The sequence below is a fragment of the Zootoca vivipara genome, chromosome 6, assembly GCF_963506605.1.
Source record: "Zootoca vivipara chromosome 6, rZooViv1.1, whole genome shotgun sequence".
Classification (NCBI taxonomy): domain Eukaryota; kingdom Metazoa; phylum Chordata; class Lepidosauria; order Squamata; family Lacertidae; genus Zootoca; species Zootoca vivipara.
Window position 1 is genome coordinate 87,797,619 of NC_083281.1, and position 24,090 is coordinate 87,821,708.

General features: G+C 48.2%; 1 protein-coding gene and 1 non-coding gene across 5 annotated transcripts; both read right to left on the reverse strand.

The window, feature by feature from the left end:
* Positions 1–1,598: 1,598 nt before the first annotated feature.
* On the reverse strand, positions 1,599–23,421 carry TMEM269 (transmembrane protein 269). 4 transcript variants are annotated; one of them, XM_035118418.2, is made up of 9 exons: positions 23,275–23,387; positions 18,006–18,066; positions 12,006–12,070; positions 11,418–11,457; positions 10,131–10,278; positions 8,158–8,255; positions 6,012–6,155; positions 3,447–3,647; positions 1,599–2,426 (listed from the first exon to the last, which is right to left on the reverse strand). In XM_035118418.2, exons 5-9 carry the CDS (start codon positions 10,178–10,180, stop codon positions 2,317–2,319), a joined length of 603 nt encoding a protein of 200 aa, XP_034974309.1. In that variant the 5' UTR covers positions 10,181–10,278; positions 11,418–11,457; positions 12,006–12,070; positions 18,006–18,066; positions 23,275–23,387; the 3' UTR covers positions 1,599–2,316. The 4 variants fall into 4 exon arrangements, with proteins under 4 accessions (XP_034974309.1, XP_034974307.1, XP_034974306.1 ...); XM_035118416.2 differs by lacking the exon at positions 11,418–11,457; XM_035118415.2 differs by lacking the exons at positions 11,418–11,457; positions 12,006–12,070 and having other exon boundaries at positions 23,275–23,421.
* TRNAA-GGC (transfer RNA alanine (anticodon GGC)) lies at positions 21,563–21,634 on the reverse strand. Its single transcript has one exon. It is a non-coding gene; the product is annotated as a tRNA-Ala (tRNA).
* Positions 23,422–24,090: the final 669 nt, after the last annotated feature.

The window sequence follows — 24,090 nt, forward strand, 5'->3', positions numbered from 1 at the left end:
ATAGAATCATAGAATTGGAAGAGACCACAAGGGCCATCCAGTCCAACCCCCTGCCAAGCAGGAAACACCATCAAAGCATTCTTGACATATGGCTGTCAAGCCTCTGCTTAAAGACCTCCAAAGGAGGAGACTCCACCACACTCCTTGGCAGCAAATTCCACTGTCAAACAGCTCTTACTGTCAGGAAGTTCTTCCTAATGTTTAGGTGGAACCGTCTTTATTGTAGTTTGAATCCATTGCTCCGTGTCCGCTTCTCTGGAGCAGCAGAAAACAACCTTTCACCCTCCTCTATATGACATCCTTTTATATATTTGAACATGGCTATCATATCACCCCTTAACCTTCTCTTCTCCAGGCTAAACATACCCAGCTCCCTAAGCCAGGGGTCAGCAAACTTTTTCAGCAGGGGGCCGGTCCGCTGTCCCTCAGACCTTGTGGGGGGCCGGACTATATTTTGGAAAAAAATATGAAGAATTCCTATGCCCCACAAATAACCCAGAGATGCATTTTAAATAAAAGGGCACATTCTATTCATGTAAAAGCATGCTGATTCCCGGACCGTCCGCGGGCCGGATTTAGAAGGCGATTGGGCCGCATCCAGCCCCCGGGCCTTAGTTTGGGAGCCGTGGCCACTGGCTGCTTTTGACTGCAGCCCCAGTGAGCACAATTCACAAGATGTTGGGGCTGATGGGAGATGGAGTCCACTGCAGCCATAGGTTACATAGCAAACAGTGTGTTAAGGCTTTCGGAAGAGACATTTGATCTCAATAGAAGCACTAGCCTTCCATTGCCAATAAACGCAGCCTTACAGTATGACATAAGGAGAGTCCTGCTGGATCAGGCCAGTTGCTCGTCTGGTCCAGCACCCCATTCTTGAAGTGACCACCGAGAGGCTTGCGGGAAGAGCACAAGCAGGACCCTTCATTAGGAAGAATCCAGAGCAGGTGGAACTGCAATAGGCAAAGTGGGGCATTGTGTCATTCTTATCCCTGCTCGCTCCATGATTACGTAGCTAAAAATCTTCCAGCCATCCTACTCCTTTAGTCCTTCCTGCACCCCATCGAGGCCTGCTGACCAATCCCTTCGTTCCTTTTTCGAACATCCTTTGTACCGCTCAAATTATCCATGATCTGAATGTTGCCATTGTGAGTTGCTGCACACATTCTGGCTTTCCCTTTTTATTCATCCATTCAGACCAGCTCCAGAGACAGATTGTTAAATCCATACGAGATCTCTTGGTACCGAGGGCCTTCTCGGTAGTGGCACCCACCTTGTAGAACGCTCTCCCATCAGATGTCAAGGAAATAAACAACTATCTGGCTTTTAGAAGACACCTGAAAGTCCTGTTTAGGGAAGCTTTTAATGTTTGATCTTTTATCGTCTTTTTAATATTCTGTTGGGAGCCACCCAAATTATTTATTATCATCATCATCATTGGTTCCAGAAATGAGCTGGTTTCATTTTTTTTCACTTGACGCAGCTGGTGCCTCTTCTCTGGGAGACTACTCCATATGGGAGTCTCTTCCCCACCCCAAACCTTCTATTCCCCTTGCAGCTCTCCCCCTCCAATCCCTTTTCACACAATGCTAGATATCAAAAACAGTGTTTTTCACAGTTTATTTTTACAAAAATGCCAAAACAAAACAATTTGTTTCAAATGTACATTTCTAGTAACACAAATCAACTCCCTTTCCATTATCATCCCCTGGGGGTGTGGGGACAGGAAATAAGTTTTCCAAATATTTCAATAAAACAAAAACATTGACAGTGCTCCCTGGCAGAAGTATTTGATACACCCAATCTTAGAACGGCAAATCTAGGATCCATGCAGGTAATTTGATGCTCTCTTTAAAGACGACTTTGTGGTGAGGCTGCAGGGACCTATCCTTGGATTAGTCCAAAGAGGGGGAAGCTGGAAAAGTTAGCCAGTGACGAGATTTGGAAGCCAAGTTCTTTTAACAACCACCAGTGAGTAAAATTGTGGACTAAAAAAATAGAAATCTAAAAAAGCTGAACTCATTGTAAATCTTTTTCTCTTTCTATATACATATGTAAAGAACTTGTATATTCATATCTACACCAAAAGTGAGGCTTGGGAGTGTTAGCCAGATCACCCACGGCAGAGACCTCGCAGCTGTTCTGTTCCTAGTCAGGACAGTGGAAAGGTTTCCAGGGAAGGTTTTAAGCGATGTGTGGATATTAACGCTGGGTAGGCTGGTCTTTAGGGTCCTGGAGGGAGTGGCCCCACTGGGCATGTGCCCTACAGCAAGGTGCAAAAGCTGCTGTCCGTCCATGCATAACGCCACGCAAGCAAGGTTAGACTCTGTGGCTCCACAGAGCAGTTGGGAAGAAGATATACGACGAGGACCAAAGCAGGTAGTATAGCGATGCAAAGTAGGTGGCAGAGAACATCACCATCAAGATCCCTGCAATGTCAGAGAGAGAGAGAGAGAGAGAGAGATTTCACAGAATTGTAAAGTTGGAAGGGACCCTCTGGGCTCATCTAGTCCAACCCCAAGCAATGAAGGAATATTTAGCATGCAATTCTGTTTCTGCGAGAACGAAAAATGCATGTTTGGTTTTAAAATTTCATTTATTGTGATAAAAAAAATTTAGACTATTTGCCACCAACGGTTCCCACCAGGACTTTCGACAATAAGCATGTAGATTTGAAGCCATGCATGATTTAAAATAAATAACCAAAGAAAGTACGCCAATAGCTCGCGACTGTTGGACAAAAGGCTTTCCAGGCTACCAGCAGGCAAATTAATCTAGAAGCAGGGAAAAAATCATTTGTACAGTCAAACCTCGGTTCCCAAACTGCTCAGTTTTGGAACGTTTCGCCTCGAAAACCCGGAAGTAAATGCGTTTTTGAACGTTTTTTGGAAGCCAAATGTCTGACGCGGGTTCTTGCTTGAGTGCGGGAAGCTCTTGCAACCCATCAGAAGCCACGCCTTTGGTTGCCGAACATTTCAAAAGCCGAACGGGCTTCCGGAACGGATTTCATTCGACAACGAGGTTTGACTGTATAACAGGCATCCCCAAACTGCGGCCCTCCAGATGTTTTGGCCTACAACTCCCATGATCCCTAGCTAACAGGACCAGTGGTCGGGGAAGACGGGAACTGTAGTCCAAAACATCTGGAGGGCCGCAGTTTGGGGATGCCTGCTGTATAAGGATTGCAGGTTCTCCATAATTTTCAGATTGAACTGAATCATGGAATCGCAGAATTGTAGAGTCCCCTAGCCCCAACCCCTGCAATGCAGGAACCACAGCTAAGATAACATTTTGCTGTGACCTGACGTTTCTGCACGATCCCATCTTAGAAAGATTTATTATCTTTAGACAGATGGATAGAGAGAGAGAGAGAGAGATCACAGCATGAGGTTCTGCCCTGGTTCTGCCCTCAATATTTGAGCTGAAGGGGGCCGCTGCTCTGCACTCACCTCCTGCGAAGACGGCCTTCTTCCAAGGCTGAGACTCCAACACCTTGTCGTGAGGGTAGAAGCCCTGGTCCACCATGAACAAGATCATCACCATGGCGATGATACGCATCACCAGCAGGTTGCCCCCCGTCAGGAGGTAGGTGGCTGCCAGCACAGATGCTCCGTAGGGGCAGGGCAGCCCTCGGTACATGAAGGGCATCCCTAGGGAGATGAGAGGAAAGGGGGGGGGTGAGTTGACTTGGAGCGAACTGTTCCTGTGGAAGCGCCGAAGCAGAAACATGGCAAAACTAATGTGCAGAGGACGAAAATCAAGATTGGTTACAATACCACCAATTGAACGACATCTTTAAGGTAGAGTTAAAAAAAATTCCGGAAATATCGGAATTAGGTAAAGGTCTATTAAAAAAGAAAGACAAATTACTTTCCAGAATGTACAGGCTATTATTGTTAGACTAAGGAATAAAAGAAGTACAGTGGTACCTCTACTTACGAATAACTCTACTTACGAATGTTTCTACTTATGAACTGAGCTCCGCCCGCCATCTTGGATGCGGTTTAGATAGGATTTTTTCTACTTACGAATTTTTAGATAGGGTTGCTTCGACTTACAAATTTTTTCGACTTAAGAATGTGCATTCGGAACGCATTAAATTCGTAAGTAGAGGTACCACTGTAGTAGTAAAATCGGTTATGGTGCAGTGGGCAAAGGACTTTGGATATAACCAGAGCCGGATTTACGTATAAGCTAAACAAGCTATAGCTTAGGGCAGGCATCCCCAAACTTCGGCCCTCCAGATGTTTTGGACTACAATTCCCATCATCCCTGACCACTGGTCCTGTTAGCTAGGGATCATGGGAGTTGTCGGCCAAAACATCTGGAGGGCCGCAGTTTGGGGATGCCTGGCTTAAGGCCCCACTCTCTTGGGGGCCCAAAAAAAAAATTGAAGAAAAAAAATGGATGTACATTTCCAAAATATAAAAGATTGATATAAAAATATAAGATAAAAGATAAAATATAAGATATAAGATTGAGGTTGAATCCTGACAAGACAGAAGTACTGTTTGTGGGGGACAGGAGGCGGGCAGGTGTGGAGGATTCCCTGGTTCTGAATGGGGTAACTGTGCCCCTAAAGGACCAGGTGCGCAGCCTGGGAGTCATTTTGGACTCACAGCTGTCCATGGAGGTGCAGGTCAATTCTGTGTCCAGGGCAGCTGTCTATCAGGTCCATCTGGTACGCAGGCTGAGACCCTCCCTGCCCGTGGACTGTCTCGCCAGAGTTGTGCATGCTCTGGTTAATCTCCCACTTGGACTACTGCAATGTGCTTTACGTTGGGCTACCTTTGAAGGTGACCCAGAAACTGCAACTAATCCAGAATGCGGCAGAGAGACTGGTGGCTGGGAGTGGCCACTGAGACCACATAACACCGGTCTTGAAAGATCTACATTGGCTCCCAGTTTGTTTCCGAGCACAATTCAAAGTGTTGGTGCAGACCTTTAAAGCCCTAAATGGCCTCGGTTCCAGTATACCTGAAGGAGCGTCTCCACCCCCATCGTTCTGCCTGGACACTGAGGTCCAGCACTGAGGGCCTTCTGGCGGTTCCCTCGTTGTGAGAAGCCAAGTTGCAGGGCCTTCTCGGTGGTGGCACCTGCCCTGTGGAACGCCCTACCATCAGATGTCAAAGAGAAAAACAGCTACCAGATTTTTAGAAGACATCTGAAGGCAGCCCTGCTTAGGGAGGCTTTTAATGTTTAATAGATTATCTTATTTCCTTGTTCTGTTGGAAGCCGACCACAGTGGCTGGGGAAACCCAGCCAGATGGGCGGGGTATAAACAATAAATTATTATTATTATTATTATTATTATTATTAACAAATAAAATGGCTTTAGATACCTATTAGGTCCATATATTACCATATAGCATATATCCAACACAAAAACAGTGAAAATTTGTTGTTGACAAAGGACAGGTGGACATATAAAGGGCCCCATTACCTTCAGTATCTTAGGGCCTCATCAAACCTAAATCCAGCTCTGGATATAACATACAGATGGCGGAATGGGAAAATTTATGGAGAAGGGAACTGAAATTTACGGCTTGTTTTACCGTAAAAGAAAACTTTATGAAGATGCTACACAGATGGTACACCACTCCTAGCAAATTGGCCAAAATGTACAAAACCAACTCAAATTTATGCTGGAGGTGTAGAGAGTTAGAGGGAACAAATGTACCACATGTGGTGGGGTTGCAAAAAAATAAAGAGCTTTTGGGAACTAATATATAATGAATTAAAAAAACTGTTTCAAACAACGTTTATCAAAAAGCCTGAAGCGTTCCTCTTAGGTATTATGGCACCAGACATTCCTAGAGAGAAAAGGATTTTATTTTATTTTTTGTACGCGACAACAGCAGCGAGGCTGCCGATTGCCAAGGGGTGAAAAAGGAGATAAAATCCCATCAAAAGAGGAATGGCAAGTTAAACTGCTTGAATATATGGAACTAGCAAATATGACCCCTGCAGCCAAACTTAACGGGGCCATGTTATCGCCACTTCTGTGGACTCACCGCTAGAGAAGAAACACAGGCGCGTGAACACAGCCAAGACGTACACGATCACCAGAAGCCCGTCGAGGATCCCGTGGGCTTGCAGGAGAAGGGCGGTGGCCAGCCCAAATGAAGTGAAATCAGCAAAATCGTCCAGCTTGGCACCTACAGAATGTCAAAGACGGGTGCCAGTTAGCCCTGGGCAGGAGACAAGACGGGAACTCTCTAGAGGCCAGGGAGGCTCCATTTTGGGTCTTGGCGCCGCCCAATTTCCAGTACCCAGACATGGGTAGCGTGGCACCGGAAGTCACTTATATGAAGCGACTTCTGGTGCCACTCCGCCCATGCCTGGGCACCGAAAATCAGGCAGAGCGGCATCGGAAGTCGCTTCTACGCATGTCCAGACATGCGTAGAAGCGGCTTCCGGTGCCACGCCGCTGCTGATCCCGCATTTTTCAACGGGAGACTTGGCAGCTATACTGGGGGGCCAGTTCCTGTGTCTCAGACTAAACACCTCGCAAGGTTGTTGGAAAGATAAAATGGGGAGAGCTGTGTGCTCCATCTTGGGGTCATTGGAGGAGAAGCTGGGATATAAATGTATAGTGGAACCTCGGTTTACAACTACCTCTGTTTATGAACGCCTCCGTTTACGGACGCCGCAGACCCGGAAGTGTTTACATCCGGGTTCCGTGGAGTCGGATGCGCAGCTCGGCGTGCGCAGAAGCGATCTGCACAGCGTGTGTGTGCGCAAAAGCGTTCTATTAGCGCTTCGCACATGCGCAAAAGCGTGCCTTCAGGGAGCGAATGCCTCCGTTTACGAATGCCTCCGTGGAACGGATTGCGTTCGCAAACCGAGGTTCCACTGTAATGAATAACAATAAATTAATATTGGTGGCCCCACCCCCTTCCAAAAAAAGTCCCAGGGAAGGGGTACCAGAATAATTAAAAAATACAGTTATATATCTAGAAAATGCATAAAGACACCAGCCCAAAATAAAAAACACAATATTGGAAGGGTAAACTGAGCGGGCCTGAGAGCGATGTCTGTCTGTCTCCCCACTTGTGATTCCTAGCAACTGGTATTTATTTCTTTAAGGAATTTGTGTTTTCCATTCTGTGCCTCAAAGCGGTTTACAGTAAATACTAATAATAATCCCTAAAACCCTAAAACATACAATATACAAGAGTTAAAACGTAGCTCAAAACATCAGAAACGTATTTATTTCCTAAAAGTTACATACCACTTGATGGTACAAACAAGGCATAATCTCAAGGCACTTTGCAAGAAGAATAAAACGATGACATGGTCAGTATAAAAAAAAAACCTAAAAACCCAACAGTGTTTGGATTTGGATTTGATATCCCGCTTTATCACTACCCGAAGGAGTCTCAAAGCGGCTAACAATCTCCTTTCCCCTCCTCCCCCACACCCTGTGAGGTGGGTGGGGCTGAGAGACTTCAGAGAAGTGTGACTAGCCCAAGGTCACCCAGCAGCTGCATGTGGAGGAGCGGAGACGCGAACCCGGTTCCCCAGATTACAAGTCTACCACTCTTAACCACTACACCACACTGGCTCTCAGTGTGAAAGGTTCAAAAAATAATTGCAATAACTGATAAGCTAAAAGCCAGATTAAAAGACACCCCAACTTTCTAAATGTCTGGGTAGGTTTGGCTAAACAGAAAAGTTTTAAGCAGGCACCACGTCAAGAGGCAGGGAGTTCCAAAGTTAAACTAGAAGATGGATATCTTACGGAACGAGTGGTGTGTGGCACCTGTAACAGTCCCAGTGGAGACATTAGAACAGGCATCCTCAAACTGCGGCCCTCCAGATGTTTTGGCCTACAACTCCCATGATCCCTAGCTAACAGGACCAGTGGTCGGGGAAGATGGGAATTGTAGTTCAAAACATCTGGAGGGCCGAAGTTTGGGGATGCCTGCATTAGAACACCATTCACAGTGCAAAAGCTTTCTGCAATGAGACTTGTTTTGACCTGGCACCCAAAACGTAGCAGTGAGAGTGCCTGTGGGGAGCAGCCATCGCTAGCTTTCCCCTCCTTGGTGGAATTTCTCTCATCCTCTTTTTTGCTGCATCTTGTGAGATGAGCTTGCCAAGCGACGCAGGTCAAAGGCCGGAGCACCGAGGCTTTCGCAGGGAGGGTGTACTTACCCAGCGCAGAACAAGCGTTCAGCTGCCTGGCCACGGCGCCGTCCGCAAGGTCAAGCAGAAATCCGATCAGGACCAGCCAGCATGCATAATTATATTGCCTGGTGTGGGGAGAGACAGGAGAGCTCTGTTATGCATTGTCACCGCTGCCCTGCTGAATGGCCTCAATCTTCCCAAAGCCACCAAGCGAGGCAAGGAACGGTCCAGCGCATGAGGAGGGGATTAGAGCCTATCAAAGTGTCTTCGACCCTGGCCCCACCTCCTGCGCATAACCCTGTGTGGATGAAGGCCATAGCTGCCAAGTCTCCCGTATTCCCCGGGAAACCCCCGTTTTTCCAGCTGTTCCCAGCTGAAAAAACGGATTATTTTTTTTGTTTTCCCCCGGTTTATTCTGTTGCGACGGCCATTTTGGAACTGGGCGGAGCATGCTCAGAAGCGACTTTTGATGCAGCTCTGCCCAGTTCCAAAGTGGCTGCAGTGAGACTTCTGGCGCGGCGGCCATTTCGGAACTGGGCAAAGCAGCATCAAAAGTCGCTTCTGTGCATGCTCCGCCCAGTTCCAAAATGTCGGCAGCGCTACTTCCGGTCTGCTACTTCCGGTCCGGTCCCTTATTTCTCTGACAGGAACAAAGTGTTGGAGGGTATGGAGTTATGCAACACGCCCCCCCCCCCCAGGCCAAGGAGATAAGTAACTATAAAACCTTTCGAAGAAATCTGAAGGCAGCCCTGTATAGGGAAGTTTTTAAATGTTCAATGCTTTGTTTATATGTTTTTAAAATATGTTGGAAGTGTTGTTAAGAATTTAAGGTCTCAAATATATAAATTAAATATATAAATTAAATGTTCATAAGTTTACAAGGCACATACGTAAGTATATAAACCACGTGTCTGAAATACCGGTAGTACTGTACAGGAAAGCAATCCTGAAGCCATTTTGACTCTCCCAAACCATTTTGACTTTCCCAAATTGACCTCAAATATTTCTCTGCAAGGAGGAAGGAAATTGGAAAGCCTCTCCATTGTCTTTTGCAGGCATAGGCAAACTCGGGAACTGTCTTTTGCTTACCTGTCTTAAAGGCATATTTGTGTTTGAATAGGGCGAGCCTGTAACCTGGATTCAGGAATTAAAGTATTTACCATCACAAAAGAATGGCCAGGCTGCCCAGGTAAAGTAATTAGTGACCATTGTCAGGTATCCTGGCAGACAGGATTTCTGCTGTAGACCTCCTCCTTCTGTGATGTATGTATGATGTTTTGGGAAGTGGTCTTGGGGTACAGGATGGGCAATTTCAAAAGTCTATATAAGGGCTTGCACACCACTGTTCTGGGTTCTTCCTCCCTCCTGCATGTGGTGAGTGAGGATCCTGTTGCAACAGTTGGATAAAGATCAGGCTTACTAGCTGCTTTGCTTCTCAATATCCCCGGTTGGCCTCTGTTAATTTTCTCCTACCGATGGGGAACCCACTTAAGGACTCTAGATGGGCTCTTGGATACCCCATAAGGGAAAAGGAGCAGTGTTTTTTCTTATAACAGAAGCCTCCCAGAGTGGCTGGGGCATAGCTGCCAAGTCTCCCGTTTTCCCCGGGAAACCCCCGTTTTTCCAGCTGTCCCCAGCCGAAAAAACATATTTTTTTGTTTTCCCCCGGTTTATTCTGGCGCGGTGGCCATTTTGGAACTGGGCGGAGCATGCTCAGAAGCGACTTTTGATGCTGCTCTGCCCAGTTCCAAAATGGCTGCAGCGCGACTTCTGGTGCGGCGGCCATTTTGGAACTGGGCACAGCAGCATCAAAAGTCACTTCTGAGCATGCTCCGCCCACTTCCAAAATGGCCACCACGTTACTTCCGGTATGTTACTTCCAGTCCGGTCCCTTATTTTTCAGAGAGGAACTTGGCAGGCATGCAACCCAGTCAGATGAGTGGGCTGTTGTTGTTGTTGTTGTTGTTGTATAGACACTGGAGAAATGTTGCAGGGCTTACCCATTCAGACTGCAAAGGACAGACGAGAGGCCCATCACCAGGTTGGCCATAGAGATGGAGTTGGCGACATTCCGGCGCAGGAACTCCAGAGCCTGCGCCCGTTCGGCCTGATCGCTCAGGAACAGCTTCTTGGTGTGTTGGAATATACCTGGAAGGCGGCAGAGGAAGGCGTGAGCAAGAAAGGGGGAGATCCCGGCAGAGATGTCCCCTATATGTGCTGAGCATACATTACCGAATAGGGGCACGCATTAAAATTGGGTACATTAAAATTCCATTCCATCTGCCCTCCACCAACCCGTTAAGGGGAATGTTGGGAAGTGACCAATGGGAGCTGAGTGGAGGGGTGACCGGGCAGATCACCACCCCAGAATTTATGCCTTTTGGGAGGAGAAGGCCAGATCTACTTGTGTGAGTGCCTGGAAGCGGTTGGAGGATGGATGGCGGCTAACAGATTGAGATTGAATCCTGACAAGACAGAAGTCTTGGTTTTGGGGGACAGGATGGGTGGGTGTGGAGGACTCCCTGGTCTTGAATGGGGCAACTGTGCCCCTGAAGGACCAGGAGCACAGCCTGGGAATCATTGTGGACTCACAGCTGTCCATGGAGGCGCAGGTGAATTCTGTATCCAGGGCAGCTGTTTATCAGCTCCATCTGGTACGCAGGCTGAGACCCTACCTTCCCGCAGACTGTCTCGCCAGAGTGGTGCCTGCTCTGGTTATCTCCCGCTTGGACTACTGCAATGTGCTTTACGTTGGGCTACCTTTGAAGGTGACCCAGAAACTGCAACTAATCCAGAATGCGGCAGAGAGACTGGTGGCTGGGAGTGGCCACCGAGACCACATAACACTGGTCCTGAAAAACCCACATTCCCTCCCAATACGTTTCCAGGCATAATTCAAAGTGTTGGTGCTGACCTCTAAAACCCTAAACGGTCTCGGCCCAATATACCTGAAAGAGCGTCTCCACCCCCACCGTTCTGCCCAGATACTGAGGTCCAGCTCCAAGGGCCTTCTGGCAGTTCCCTCCCTGCGAGAAGCCAAGTTACAGGGAACCAGGCAGAGGGCCTTCTCAGTGGTGGCACCCTCCCGTCAGATGTCAAGGAAATAAACAACTATCTGACTTTTAGAAGACATCTGAAGGCAGTCCTGTACCGGGAGGTTTTTACCGATGCCACCCCTGAGAGATCGGGCATGCATTAAGTTGTGTGTTTTTCCCCATGCTTTGGGGTGGGGGAACCCATAAGTACACCCTGCGAAGAACTTTGTACAGCTTTAGGGTATACCTCACCTCCCTAACTGCTGAGCCAGGTGAGTCTTCAGCCTTAAACCTGGTTAGCAAACATCGTGCCAGTGAATCTTGCTTCCTGGGTGCACCTACTGCTGCCCAACCCAACCCAGGGAAGCCTTTAAAAGTCCGCAGTGGCAAGGTGCTTTGCAGAACTGTAAAACCATGCAGGCAAAAATCTGGAAGCGCGATCCCCGCCCCCCCAAAAGGTACCAAGCTGGCTTTATACCAAGCAAAGTAAGAAGCATTTTAAGTTTTGCAGAAGATGAGGTATCAGCAGAGAAGGAAGCGAACAGCAGCCCACATGCAAAGGCATAGCCCATCCCGTTAGCTTTTGTCTCCCAGCACTGTGACCAATACAGTACGTTTCTTAAAAGCATCTTGTTCTTAGTGATGCTTCTCTTCTTGTTCCTTCCCCACCCAATTTTAAATATAAAGACCAGCCCCGCTCACAATTCATTTTTTAAAAAACAACAGCAACAGCAAACTAACAGCCCTACTCGCTAACACTAAAAAGTAGATTATAGTTTATCATAACCCCAAGGGGGAAAGGTCTACTCTTGAGAAAGTGTGAGAAGGGACGTGTCCTACTGGTGTGTTTTGCACCCTGCCCTTGTCGCGTTTCCAAATCCCGGAAAGTTCGCGAGATTCTTCATCTGAAAGAAAACAGCACATCAGAGCAACCCCGAAAAAAATTAATTAAAAAAAAAATCACCTGGGTTCACACACACACACACACAGGCACACACACAACTGCTTGAGACCATCCCTCTGCCACCTCTGGGCACCCACCAAACCGCCATGACCAAAAAGCACCCGTTGGAATCACGGAATGGTAGAATTGGAAGGGACACCAATGGGCATCTAGTCCAACCCCTGAAAAGATGCCCCTCTCCGAACTCTACCCAATGCAAAAAAACCCGAAAATTTTGCTCATTCAAGAGTTGTACCAATTGTTGGGGCAGCAATTGTGTGTGTGCTTAAGTTAACAACCACCTCATTCTTTCTCCCCTTCATTTCTTCCAAAACCAACAGTTCAGACTCTTGAATAACAGTGATTGATCGGTATAGAGCCCGCCATCCAAAATGAGGGTGGTTTTTTTAGTGACAGACTCTAGATCGAGCATACTCTTCCTCACTTGAGAGCACTAACCAGCAGGAACCAGATTGATGCTCCCACTGAGGTGACTGATTTCTATACAGTGGTACCTTGGTTCTCAAATGCCTTGGTTCCCAAACGCCGAAAACCCAGACATAAGTGTTCCGGTTTTCAAACGTTTTTCGGAAGCCAACCGTTCGATGCAGCTGTCGGCTATTGTTTCCAGGGCACCTGCACCAATCAGAAGCTGCCCCTTGATTTTCGAATATTTCGGAAGTGAAACAGACTTCCGGAATAGATTAAGTTTGGCGCTTTTGTTTTTGCTCTTTATTTTGCATGTTTGTTTTGGAGGTTTTATGGGTTCATTTGTTTCTGCGACTGTGTGGAACCCAGTTCAGCTAATGACTGACTGTGTGACTGCGGAAATGGATAAAAACCCCGCATCCAAACAATGACTATCATCAGTGCAGGTAAGAAAAAAATAATAATTTTAATTTTTATCATCTACAATACTGTCTTATTTATTTTATAGTACAGTCTATTGATTATTGCTTTCATCTTATGGATCCATGGTCTCGTTAGATAGTAAAATTCATGTTCAATGGCTGTTTTAGGGGTTGTTTTTAAAAGTCTGGAACGGATCAATCCATTTTGTATTACTTTGTATGGGAAAGCGCGCCTTGGTTTTGGAACGCTTTGGTTTTGGAACGAACTTCCGGAACGGATTAAGTTTGAGAACCAAGGTACCACTGTATTTACATCACACAGCTGAAAATATTTCCAAGCACACGTTCCTGGCTTCGGAACTTGCAAGTACATGCATTGTGAACTTGGAGAGAATTACTGAGTCAACCGATCTGTTTTCGCACCATCATTGGGAGAGAGACGGTGTCCCCAAATATCTGTGCCTTGCCCCCAAACAACAAGGCAGGCCACAGGTATTTTACCCGAAACCAGAGGACTTCTTGCCTCTACAGTTAAGAGATGTCAGTTCCACGCAGAGATTTACCAGCTGCAGATAAAACTCAAGAGTTGGCAGCATGAAGACATACCCATGGCTCACATTTGCAATGTCCCAAGACCTGGTTTCACTGGATAACAATGCAAGTCATACCCGTAATTCTGTATTTCCCCCCATCTGTCCGCAGACTTAATGCCAGCTGAACGTTTTTGGCAAAAGGAGCAGAAAGCTGCTCTTGAATGTGGATGTAAAGCAGACCAGTGAGGGCCTTGTTGGGGGGGGGGATTTCGCTGCTTCTGGGGCTTGGCTGCAAATATGGGGCAGTCCTTGTAGGCTGTTCATGGGTGGCAGCGGATGCAGAAGGTGGCAGATGCCAAAGGAGAGGGTGCTGGGAAGGACATCAGTGTTACAGCATACCCGCTTCTCATAATGCCCATCCCATAATAGTTTGAAAGGGCTGGCCTGGTCTCTGTTGCATTTACAACCAACTGGCTTTCCCAGGTATCGACTGGCAAAGCTTCAAGATCTTGAGCAGGCATTGGTAGACTACAACTCCCATCATCCCTGACAACTGGCCAGGCAGATGGGATTTGTAGTCCAGCAACATCTGGGGTTTATGTAGAAGGTGCTACTGTGCAGTGCTCCATAAAAACAGAGTCCACACATTTTGAGGCAGGCAGGGGTACATTCCCAGACCTCTTTGCAGATGCTGCTCAGGATTGCACCGGAGACGTTCTGCATTCCAAGCAGGTGCTCTGCCACTGGGCTACAGCCCTTTCCTTTCCCTCTGTTTGGGACGAGGCCCTGGCTCAGTGGTAGAGCGCCTGCTTGGCATGCAGAAGCTCCCAGCTTCCGTTCCCCAGCAGCATCTCCAGCCTGAAAACGCTGGAGAGCCTCTTGCAAGTCAGTGTGTAGACAATACTAGCCCAGATGGGCCAAGGCTCTGACTCAGTCCAAGGCAGCATCATGCCACATGTGAGCCTGACTCGGCCACTGGATGATCCGAAGGCCAATCTTGAGATACAAAAGCAAGGCAAGCGAGGGAATCCTTTAGCATTGCCCAGATGAATAGGAGGATGTTTGTGTAGTTCATGGTCACAATTAGGGTTGTCAGCAGCATCCCAAACCCTGAGAATTTAGGGCCCTGAGACCTAGGGACTTCCCCTGGTGATATCACAGGAGAGGGGTATCCCCTGGAGACGGAGGTTAATTGGGACAGGGGAGGGCAGTGATGTCACAGGGCAGGCCCGAGAGACGGAGGTTAATTGGGAGAGGACATGGGCAGACACACACACACACACAAGACACACACTCACACACTCACACACCTGCCCAAATATCTATGCTATAATTTGTAACCAGCTCCTGCTGGGCTGAAACTTGCAGGCTGCATAAACAGCCTTCTTAATATATTTAAATGTATTATTAAAGCCTTTCTCACCCACCTGGAGATTTCAAGCCTGGAGGGGGCTAGGCATCCCTGGAGGCGTCAGGTCAGACGTGGAGGTCTGGCAACGCTTAGTATCCATCCCCGTTTCCTCGCCATAAGATCGCCCCCCAGATTCCGTTGCCACCCCACCTCCCAAAACAGACACAGCATCCTGCCTTCCTTTAAACCTTGCAGTCCAGTCCAGGCTTCCCCAATGTCCTCCAATTGTTTTGGGCCACAGTTCAAATGCTCCCTTCCCCAAAGGCTTCACCATTCTGCTTATTTATAACTCACTGGAGCAAACTGAAAAAAGCAAAAATCCACCCACATGCTATTATTATTATTATAATTATACACACAGCCTCAGGCAAACCGGATCACACCAGGCGTGAATTCTGCAGGAGCTCTAGGATTTTTGTGAGCAATAAATATAAAAGTGTAGCCAGTTTTCCTCGGCAAACTGGATCCCAACTCGTGCCATTTGAGGCAGCTTTCTTATACTATGCATATGGGGCTGATGGCCGTTGAAGTAATGAAAGAGTCGTAGAAAAAAATCATAATTAAGTCAGTTCGGATTTGTCGAAGCTCAGAAGAATGGATCAGAGAGCTCCGTGGAAGACCTCCAAGGACAGAGTAGAAGGGAGAGGAACCAGAGAGGAACGGTTGTTTCACGGATATCTGTAACCACTTGACCCTTCTGCCTTCTTGGGAATGCGGGGAGGCACCCAAAACAGATTGGCTGTAAACGGTATCCGCAACAAACTGACGGCACCGACTTTTGATACTGGCATCTAAAGGGTGCTGATATTTTTGAGGACATATGGTGAATCCTCAGTCTGGGAGTCATACATATATTTAATGAGCCCAAGTCAGCTGTGTCTGTTAACTTCAATGGGTCTGCTCTGAGCAGAGCTGCCAAGTCTCCCGTTTTTCGCGGGAAACCCCCGGATTTTAATCCATTTCCCAGTGTTATCCCGAATAGAAAAAAAATCCCGTAAATCCCCCGATTTCCTACCTGCCGGGGAGGCTCCTCCTGCGCATGTCTGGACATGCGCAGAACCGATTTCGGGTGCCGCTCTGCCCGATTTCCAGTGCCCAGACAGGGCAGAGCGGCACCCAAAATCGGTTCTGCGCATGTCCAGACATGCGTAGAAGTGACTTCCGGTGCCGCGCCGCTGCTGATCCCGGATTTTTCAACGGGAGACTTGGCAGCTATGGCTCTGAGTAGGGCTAGCATTGGATACAACCTAATATCCTGGAGATTTCGCTTTCTTTTTTAAAGTTTTTTATTTATACTTTTCAAATTTATACATTTCATTAGTTTTACAATCAATTTTAACATTTTCAAAATTTGACTTCCTTCCCCCTCTTTCTGCAATTCCTTAAATTTATTTTTAAAGACCTTCTGCATGCCCAAGTTCATTTAACTTGCTCATTTAATAACCTATTGTAAATATATCCTCTTACAAAACTGCAGGTCATTACAATAATCCTGCTAATGTTTTTATCTGTTTACAATTTATCTGTAAATATTCAATAAACCATTTCTATTCTTTTATAAAAAGTTTGTTATCTTGATTTCTTATTCTTCCGGCAAGTTTTGCCATTTCTGCATATTCCATAAGTTTTTGTATCCATTCTTCCTTTACTGGGACTTCTGCTTCTTTCCACTTTGGGTCAAGTAGCATTCTTGCTGCTGTAGTATTATACATAAATAAATTTCTATACAATTTAGGTAGTTCTGTCCCTATAATTCAAAAAAAAAGCTTCTGGAATCATCTAGCCCAGAGTTTTCCAAACTGTGTGTTGCGACACATTAGTTAAAAGATAAAGGATTCCTGGACGCTTAAGTCCAGTCAAAGGCGACTATGGGGTTGCAGTAGAAATTAAAGTTCTTGGGAAAGTCCAGAAATAAATGATAAATTACAAGAACTCAGGCCAAAAGAAGATGGATTTCAAATAAATCTTCACAAGGTTTTATTGATGTGATGCGGAGTTTAAATGGGAATCAATCCCAATGTTGAAGGCAAATAAAGGTAAATTCCAGTAAAAATCAGGACAAGGCCCTGTTTCGACTATTCTTCGTCAGCAAAGATTCACAGGTCAAAGTGTACCGAATATGTTTGCCTTGTGAAGATTTATTTGAAATCCATCTTCTTTTGGCCTGACTATGAGGTTGCGGCACTCATCTCGCTTTCAGCCCAAGGAAGCTGGCGTTTGTCCACAGACAACTTTCCGGCTCATGTGGCCAGCAGGACTAAACTGCTTCTGGTGCAAGGGGACACCGTGACGGAAACCAGAGCGCACGGAAACGCCATTTACCTTCCCGCCGCAGCAGTACCTCTTTTATCTACTTGCACCGGCGTGCTTTCAAACTGCTAAGTTGGCAGGAGCTGAGACAAAGCAACGGGAGCTCACGCCGTCGCGGGGATTCGAACCGCCAACCTTCCGATTGGCAAGCCCAAGAGGCTCAGTGGTTTAGACCACAGCGCCACTAGTGTGTCGCACAAAGACACCCCCGCGCTCCTCCCAGGGCTGGAAAGGGGTTAGTTTAATTTCCGGTTTGCTAGCAAAACTGAATTGCTGTGTTGCGAAATGATGCCTGTCTAAAAGGTGTGTCACCGACATGAAAAGTTTGGAGAGCTCTGATCTAGGCCAGGCTAGGGATCATGGGAGTTGTAGGCCAAAACATCTGGAGGGCCGCAGTTTGGGGATGCCTGCTCTAACCAACTGAGCTATCAAGATGCAACCCAAATGCTGAAATCAGCTGAGCACAGTTTGCATGCAGGCTAATACAGTGCGTGTGTTTCATGTGTCAGAGGCCAGGGTAAAGAGGTGCAGTCTTCAGCATAAGACGCCGTGCAACAAAGGTGTCAGAAGCGCCTCCGTGGGGAAGGCATTCCTCGGCACAGGGGCTGCCAGAACAATTCAAGTCAAGTCACAAGACTATAGGTTTTTTGAAATAACATTTGGAATTTTCCTTCCTCTCTGGTTCCCAAGCAGGCGTTGGGGGTGGGCAAGGTTATTCCACCCATCAAAAACCATCCATGAGTAAGAAACAGCCCAGGAAGAGTGGGAAACTGAGCTATATTTGAGACTCACCAGAAGGGGGAGACACCATCCACATCTTTGCTGGATTTCAAGAGGACGCTGCCCTCTGTAACTGGAGAGAAGAGAAAGGATGTTTAGAGATTTACAGGGAGCCACTAGCCAGGTTTTCAGGCAGTGGGAACAACATACACTTAAAATAGACCTCCCCAAAAATAATATTTTGTGCAGGCTGCTGGGAATTGCAGCACTGTGAAGGGTAAACTACAGTTCGCATGGTTCTTTTTGTTAAAGGTGCTGGAGACTGTAACTCTGCAAAGGAAAAACTACAGGTGCCAAGTTCCTTTTTGCAGAGGGTGCTGGGAACTGTAGCTCTGCAGGGAATAAACTACAGTTCCCAGAATTGGGGGTTTTTTTTGTGTGTGTGGCTATAAACATATGCAGTCTTAGATTTCAGATGATGAACTTCAGCCAAGCAACAAGCAAGGGGGAAATAACATATTCAGGGAAGGTTTGTGTATATTATTAAACCATGAATGAGATTCACCACCCACAACTTGGAGAAGTTCAAGAGAAGGGTAACCCAGAATAATCACGGCTGGAACCAGGGAGGGGGAATCTAAAAAAGCTGGGCTTGAGTGTTGCAGGTCAATTATTAGGTGCAACTCTAATCTAATCTATTCTAATTGGAAGGGAGTTTGTAGGTCATCTAGCTAAACCCTCTGCAGTGCTCAAGGAAGGAGAGTCCACAACTTTAGCCCTAATCTCCTTCCTTTTTATGTTCCTTTTTAACGCTGAAAGGGAATGTTTTTGATGTTCCTTTTTAACCAGGCCTTTGGTCGACCTGATCGACATCCGATACTCTTCTAAAATGTGGCTCTTTGGGTGGGGGCGTGTTATTGGGCTATTGTTTTCACTTTGATTTTATATATTGTGATCTTTTCTGTGAACCGCCCTGAGACCTCCGGGTAAAGGGAGGTATAGAAATTCAATCAATAAATAAAATAATAAATTAAGGCTATTTTTCAGCTGGAACTAACAGGAACTCAGTTCTCAAGGGGGATGCCGTTGTCATTCTAAGAGAACAAGGGAGGCGTTCGTGGAGAGTTCTGGCACCTCTTTTTCTAGAAAAATAGCCCTGTTTAAATCCATCAGTTTGGATTTATTCCCAATTGCCTGCACAATCCTGGCAGAATAGGAAATCCATTTAAAAGGTCCGCTAGATCTCTGTTGGCGGAGCATTGCACCACACTGGGTCAATGACATGAAAGGTTTAGTTTGCTGTTAGCTGGCTCCATTAATCACTGTGGGCATACTCTGAGTCAGATGCAGTCTTAGATCCTGTCCTCAAGAAGGCAAAAGCATCTCTCAAACCCATTATCAGGTGTGTGTGTGCTTGAGAGATGTGTTCCTCTTGAGAGAGAACAACTAATAATAATAATAATTTATTATTTATACCCCACCTATCTGGCTGGGTTTCCCCAGCCACTCTGGGCAGCTTCCAACAAAATATTAAAATACAATGGTCTGTTAAACATTAAAAGCTTCCCTAAACAGGGCTGCCTTCAGATGTCTTCTAAAAGTCTGGTAGTTGTTTTTCTCTTTGACATCTGATAAGAGGGTGGGTCCCACAGGGCGTTCCACACACACAAACACAAACACACACACTTTCGCAGGGCCAATGCCTTCGGAGCTGACGCATCTGAAGTCACATGGCACTGGGACAGAGGCCATGGAGTGCAGAGAGCTGGGCAAGGAGCCAAGGCCATTCAGCACCCCCGTCAAAATGCTTCCCGACCCAGTGACCCTCTCCCATACACATCTCACGTTTCCGAAACCCCAGCTCATTTCATGGGGTGTGCCGTCTGGAGGTTGCAGAGTGCAAACGTCTGTCCCAGAACGGAAGATCTAAAGGGAAGCCGAGTTACACTGGAGAGGGAACATGCGCAGAGCATCCCATGGGTTCAGGAAATGTGGGCGGCAAAGCGAGGAAGCGGGGAGGGACAGGCTGTTCTGAACTCCTTGTCCTAACATCCAAAGTCCTCCTGTTGTCTGATTAGGAAAGAGGGTTGGCTTAAGCTGTTCCTCTTTTCTGCCCATCCCTGGAATGTAAGAACATAAGAAGAGGAGCCCTTGTGCAACAGGCCGGTGGCTCATCCGATCCAGAATCCTGTTCCCACAGGGGCCAAGCAGATGCCCCCAAGGGGAGTCACCCAGCAGGATTCGAACACAAGGCCAACTCTCCACTCCTGTAGTTTCTAGCAACTGGCATTCAGAAGCATTGCTGCTTCCAACTGTGGAGGCAGAGCAGAGCCATCCTCTCCTCCTTGTCTAATCCTCTTTTAAAGCCATCCAAATTGGTAACCATGACTGCTTCCTGTGGCAGGGAGTTCCGTAGTTCAACTATGCACTGCCTGAAGAAGGGCTTTCCTGAATCTTCCAACCCTCAACTTAGTTGGATGTCTACGAGTTCTAGTGTTATGAGAGAGGGAGGACAGCGTTCTTCTATTTGCTGTTCGAAAGCACGTCAAAGTGCAAGTAGATAAATAGGGACTGTTACAGGGGGAAGGTAAACGGTGTTTCCATGTGCTGCTCTGGTTCGCCAGAAGCGGCTTAGTCATGCTGGCCACATGACCTGGAAGCTGTACGCCGGCTCCTTCGGCCAATAATGCGAGATGAGCGCGCAACCCCAGATTCGGTCACAACTGGACCTAATGGCCAGGGGTCCCTTTACCTTTATGCAATGCATAAAAGGGACGCGGGTGGCGCTGTGGTCTAAACCACTGAGCCTTGGGCTTGCCGATCGGAAGGTTGGCGGTTCGAATCCCCACAGTGGGGTGATCTCCTGTTGCTTGGTCCCAGGTCCTGCCCACCTAGCAGTTCGAAAGCACATCAAAGTGCAAGTAGATAAAGAGGGACCGCTCCGGCGGGAAAGTAAATGGCGTTTCCATGCACTGCTCTGGTTTCGCCAGAAGCGGCTTAGTCATGCTGGCCACATGACCCAGAAAAACTGTCTGCGGACAAACGTCGGCTCCCTCGGCCAGTAAAGTGAGATGAGCGCCGCAACCCCAGAGTCGTTCGTGAATGGACTTAACTGTCAGGGGTCCTTTACCTTTACCTTTTATGCAATGCATAGTTTTATAAATATCTATCGTGCCACCTCTTCCTGACCTAAAAAGCCCCAAAAACTGCCATTTTTCTCTGCAAGTTGTCACTCCATCCCCTCGGTCATTTTAGTAAATCTTTTTCAATGCTATAAAACCCTTTTCGAGGGGAGGTCATCAGGGAGCAGTCACTCATTCTCTCTCACACACATATAAACACACGCCAGCTAGGGAGCCCAGTCCCTTTTGCAACACATTACAATGCTGTCTTTTAGTGCCTGGGCATAGCTGTCTTACACAGAGCCAGACCCTTGGTCCATCAAGCTCAGTATTGTCTGCACTGACTGGCAGCAGCTTCTCCAGGATTTCAGACGGCGGGTCTTTTGCGGCCCAGATGCCCTAAGATTCCAGTCCTCGTGGTTCTAAGCAAAGAGGTGATTTTAAAACGCCAAAGAATGCCCTCTTCTAAGTCAGACCACCGGTCCAGCAGACTCTGGGTTTGTCATTTGGAGATGCCTGGGATCGAACCTGGGCCCTTCTGCATGCCAAGCAAGGGCTCTGCCACTGAGCTACACCTCCCTCTCCCAGCAGGTCAGAAAGAAACCTTTCGCACATCCCCTTCTACTGGAAATTGGGGGAAATGGAAACCTGGGGCTTTCTGCCTCCCTCGCCGAGGTATGGACCCTCCCTTGGGTGCACAACTGCACTTGACAGCACCCCACTATGGTGTTTCCTTCCCCTCACTTGTCACCCAAGCTCTTTTTGGCTCCATATACTGTATCACTGCTGCACAATCACCATCACCCACAGGGGCTCCCTATGTCTCTGAACTAGACCATCACTTGCCATTACTGCCCTCGGCTACCTCAATTACAACTGCCTCCTTTTAACGCAGGGATGGCTCTCCAGATATTACTAGACTGCATCACTAGCCACAATGGCCAGGCTCCTCCTACCTGTTTGTGGCCTCCGAATTATACCTAGTGGGGAGAGTTTTGCTCTCGCACTCGGGTCCTGCTTTTGGGTTTCCCAGAAGAGGTATCAGGGCTGGCTGCTGTGAAAGATGCCTGGGCCCGGTTCTGGCCTGATCCAGCAGCCACTCTTCTGGTGTTTGTTAGTGGGCTTTTTAGAGAAAGACAGGCCTCTCTCCCAGCTCCCAATTTCATCTCAGGGTATCAAAAGCACAGGAAGACCAAAGCAGCACTATTTGATCAGCCTGAGCATCCTGCATCTTCACTGTTGTCCAATGGGAATCCCTCAGGAAAGCAAGAGCCCACCCCCTCCAAGCACTTGACGCTAAAAGGTAGACTGCCTCTGCAGCTGGAGGCTTCCTTTGGCGATCCCACCCGACCACCCTTAACAAAAGGGGTTCTTCCCCTCCCTTCCGAGTCCCAGAGGGGTCATCACCTCCACAATAGCCTAATGGAAGACCGCTTCTGAGCACGTGCAAAGTGCCCTTTCTAACTCCCTCTTTCCTGATGGGGGGGCCGCAACATTCTCCTTCCCTCTCTCCCTCCTCTAGGGGATTTGGAGGCGCGTGGGCGGTGGGAGGGGGCTCTCACGACGATGCCCACTAAGGTGATGCGGGAGGGGGGGGGCGTCCAGATGACTGCCGCTGCTGCTACTCTCCGGGTTGCTTCTGGGGGCAGCCTCCGTCCCTCCCTCCCCTTTGCATCCAGAGGGTGTGTATCACCGTAAGGAGGAGGACGTGCGCCACCCAGCAGGCCAGGACTGGAGCTACGACGCGTCTCTCCAAAAGCGCCCAGCGCTGCCCCCAGGGCGCACGGAGCCACGCGTCACCGCGCTTGCCTTGCGCCCATCCCCAGGAGAGGATTCTCTGCGAAATTTATGCAAGGGCCGTACCTCAGCGTCACAGCTTCTGCCTTGCTGCTTGCCGAAGGTCCCGGGTTCAATCCCCGCTGCCATCTCCAGAGGGGAGGGGCAGATTCCTGCCTGAAATCCTGGACAGCTACTGCCGGCCAGCGTAGAGTCTGTGTTGACAATATTGAGCTAGCTGGGCAAGGTTCTGACAGCTATTCTGTGTGTTCTCCTCTGTCTAAGAGACACACACAGAATCCTAGTCGAGTTAGAAGGCACCCAAGGGTCATCTAGTCCAACCCCCTGCCACGCACGACTCGAACGCACGACCCGGAGATTAAGTGCTTTGCCGACTGAGCTTCTGAGTAAAGGGATCGAAGCTACGGCGCGCGCTCACTCACCAACTCGAATCCGGTGCGACGCCGTTTTCACCCTCTCCGAGAGCTGCTGATGCGGTCCAACGCTGCGGCTGCCGCTTATATGTTGCGCATCTCTCTCCCCCCCTTTCCCCCCGCCTTCCCCAGACCCAGAAAAATTCCACAGGAAGGGGCGTGGCTAGGATAGGCACCCTTTCAAAACACACCCTCGTCTGTCTGCCTCGGCGCTGGACTGCACCCGGAGTGGCCCATGCCCGCGCCCACCACCCGTCCCCTCCGGCCTCCGGACGCCTTGCAAGCGGAGACGGAGGAGGGAGACGCGGGGGAAGGAAGGATAAAAGAAAGACCCCTCGCCAAAATGCGCAGGTCCGCTTCCCATATTTGCATATTATGCAGATGAGTTGTTGATGCCGCTAATCACGTGGAACACGCACACCCCCTTTCGTAGGCGCTGCAGCTTGGAAAGGAAAAATAATGCGTTTGTTTGGTTGCTTGGTTTTTCCACGGGCGTGGAAGTCCCCCCCCCCCCACAAGGGCTGTAAGGAACATCGAGCTGGTTCTATGCTGGTCAGGAGCCAGAGGCATAGCTGCCAAGTTTTCCCTTTTCTCACGAGGAAGCCTATTCAGCATAAGGGAAAATCCCTTTAAAAAAGGGATAACTTGGCAGCTATGGCCAGAGGACGCCGCCCACCCCTGCACGCCTTCCCGGGAGTAAAGCTCTCCGCACCACCCACTCCCACCCTGTGCGCTCCTCCCTGCGTGCGTAATCTCCAGACAGTGCCCCTCAGATGGTGGCAACTGGGAGCTATGGGAGCCGTAGTCCTCCTGGCTGACGAAGAA